This window comes from Etheostoma cragini, chromosome 15 (genome assembly GCF_013103735.1).
Source record: "Etheostoma cragini isolate CJK2018 chromosome 15, CSU_Ecrag_1.0, whole genome shotgun sequence".
NCBI classification, from domain to species: domain Eukaryota; kingdom Metazoa; phylum Chordata; class Actinopteri; order Perciformes; family Percidae; genus Etheostoma; species Etheostoma cragini.
The window spans coordinates 20,192,930-20,195,429 of NC_048421.1; the positions used below are offsets into that span (position 1 = coordinate 20,192,930).

General features: G+C 42.2%; 1 protein-coding gene across 1 annotated transcript in view; it reads right to left on the reverse strand.

Annotated features, from left to right (window-relative positions):
- The window catches only part of caskin1 (CASK interacting protein 1), a 117,567-nt gene that overhangs the window by 8,883 nt on the left and 106,184 nt on the right, over window positions 1–2,500 (reverse strand). Inside the window, exon 16 of the mRNA XM_034894458.1 lies at window positions 761–871. Coding sequence (XP_034750349.1) covers window positions 761–871 — 111 coding nt within the window. The remainder of the gene's footprint in view (window positions 1–760; window positions 872–2,500) is intronic.

Genomic DNA, 2,500 nt, shown 5'->3' on the forward strand with positions numbered 1-2,500 from the left:
TATGCAGACATGAGAGTGGTATCAATCTCTTCATCTTCGACAAGACAGTGAAAAGTGTAGAATCCACTCCGCCTTTTAAATATTTGAGTCAATTTCATTCACATGTTTAAAATACTCATCATATATTAGGGCTGCACAATCAATCGCAATTTTGTTGACATCGCAAAATGGATTAGTGCAATATCCAAATATATAATATATAATACTTTAGCAAACTTTGTGTCAAACCATTCTGAATGAAGTGCTGTGGTGCTGCAGAGACGTCGCGGCCTACAAATCGTATCCTACAGACTAGATAAAAAAACGTTTTTGAATTTTTGAATTTTAATATATTTCAATGAAAATGAGAATAATACAAAAAATTATCATTCCTTCCAATATCATGGTTCATATCGCAATCCCAATATTAGTCACAATAATTGCAATTAGACTTTGTCATATCGAGCAGCCCTAATAGGAATGACAGTGATATTTTTTTGAGAACTATAATGTGCAGTTTTTGGACCCAGAAATCCTATATATCTTTTAACAGGGGTCAAAGAAAAACGCAGAGATGTGAGAGGTGAAAGGTTGGGCAGGAGGCAGGGAAAGTACTGAGCGCCATAAATGGGCTCAGTTGAGATTGTTTAAAGGGAATGGTATACATGCATCTTAAAAACATCAAGGACAAATCAAAGGTGTGCAGACTTGTTTCCATTGGGGTCCTTGGAAGTGCCTGGCACCTCTCTGGGGGTCAGGGGTCAGGGGTCAGTTGCCTTACCTCCGGGGTCATTCGGCTAATGGTGGGCAAGTCATACCCGGTGCCCAGGAAGTTTGGAGCGTAGACCTGCAGCTGAAAGTCGCTCAGCCATTGGACAACGGCCTCTGAGCTCTACGGGAGAGAAGACAGGGGGCATGCTGTCACTAGCTCCGGGTCTGCTTCTTCAACAGCCACTTTTTCTCAGCAGGGCCAAGTGGGGCCAAACAGGGACCACAATTTAGATAAACATTAGCAAGGGACCGTTAACCGGTATATCTTAACAATATCACAAATACACATTCTAATACATTTATGGATCATTATAATGATGCTGATAGGGGTGTCACGATTCTCCAAATCCAATATTTGATTTGACTTGACGATAATGATTTGATTCAATTTTCGATTGAAAGTTTAAATAGGGAAGGCGAAGCCACAATAAGAGCCATCAGATGGGTAAATCGCAACAATAGTTAGAGTTTCTCAGAGTGCAATAGAACGTACGAGCCCTTATGCTCTACCTTCGTTGTTTGTTTCCATAACTCACTCACAGGGATAGCAAAATGTTGCCACTTTTCTGTTGTTTCTCCGTCATCTCCAACTTTAGTAGAGGCCATGGTGTCTGAAAAATTCAGAATGCTACCAGTAAGCTAACAACACCCTTTGTATTTAGCTGCATGCAACTAGCCGGTAAGCTACACTGTATCTATAACTGCAAGTAGGCGAGGTGAAGAGAGAAAGAAATACTGGGGAAATTGCTGATCCTGTCAAACTTGTGACACCACTGAATGCTGCTAAAGTCAATGAAGTAGCCCTGCTTGGCCCTGCAGTGAAAACCAGGCTAAAGTTAGGAGGGAGAAAGGCCCTGCCTCCAGTTCCTCATATGGTACAGCAGGAGATGCAGATAAGCAACAGCAGGCAATCTGCGTGATTGTGACAACGACAAAATAGAAATAATGCTGTTTATTTTGCTCTCAAAGGGAAGAAAACACTGTACTACTGAAAATGTACTGCGTGTCGTACAGTATAAGCGCACACACTCTATCTACGGTGATTTCCTGTTCATTAGAGTCTTTCTAAAATGTTCAGCCAGCGGAGGCAGGACTAACAACAAAAGCTCTGCTGTTGATTGCTAAAATTTAAGATGAATGTTCTAAAAAGTTAATTTATAAGTTAAATATATAGCTGCTATATTTTCAACGCCTGGTAAGTTGCAACAGCTAGTTCTAGTAGTTGATTTGCTGCGATGTCCAGCTGCTGGTCGACAGCAGGGAACGGAGCTACAGGGCTTAGTGGAACTGGACAGCCGCTGCAGGACTTCGTCCCACGCACTCCGCTTCTCTTTAAAGTCCCACATCCCTTCTGTCTCTCTCTCCATTCTGCCTGTTTCTTCTTCTTCTTTTCTTTTCTTCTTAATTTTTTCCCCATGACCCTCCTTCCTCCATACAGTCCCTCAAAGCTGATTGGTTTTCCCTCCCATCTTTCATCCTCTTTACCCTTCCAAGGCAGAGAAACAACCGACACTCATGGGTGCTGAGGAATAAGGACTCTAGATAACAGATGGCCATGAGAACATGGCTAACGTGGCAGCACACGCACACTTACACACACACACACACACACACACACACACACACACACACATACTCTAGGGCAGTGATACACACACAGACACAACCACCACAGCCACCTGCTATTTATATATGCTCAATTGTTTATCAAGCCTTCAAATTTTTAAACAGGACGAATGAACTTCAGTGT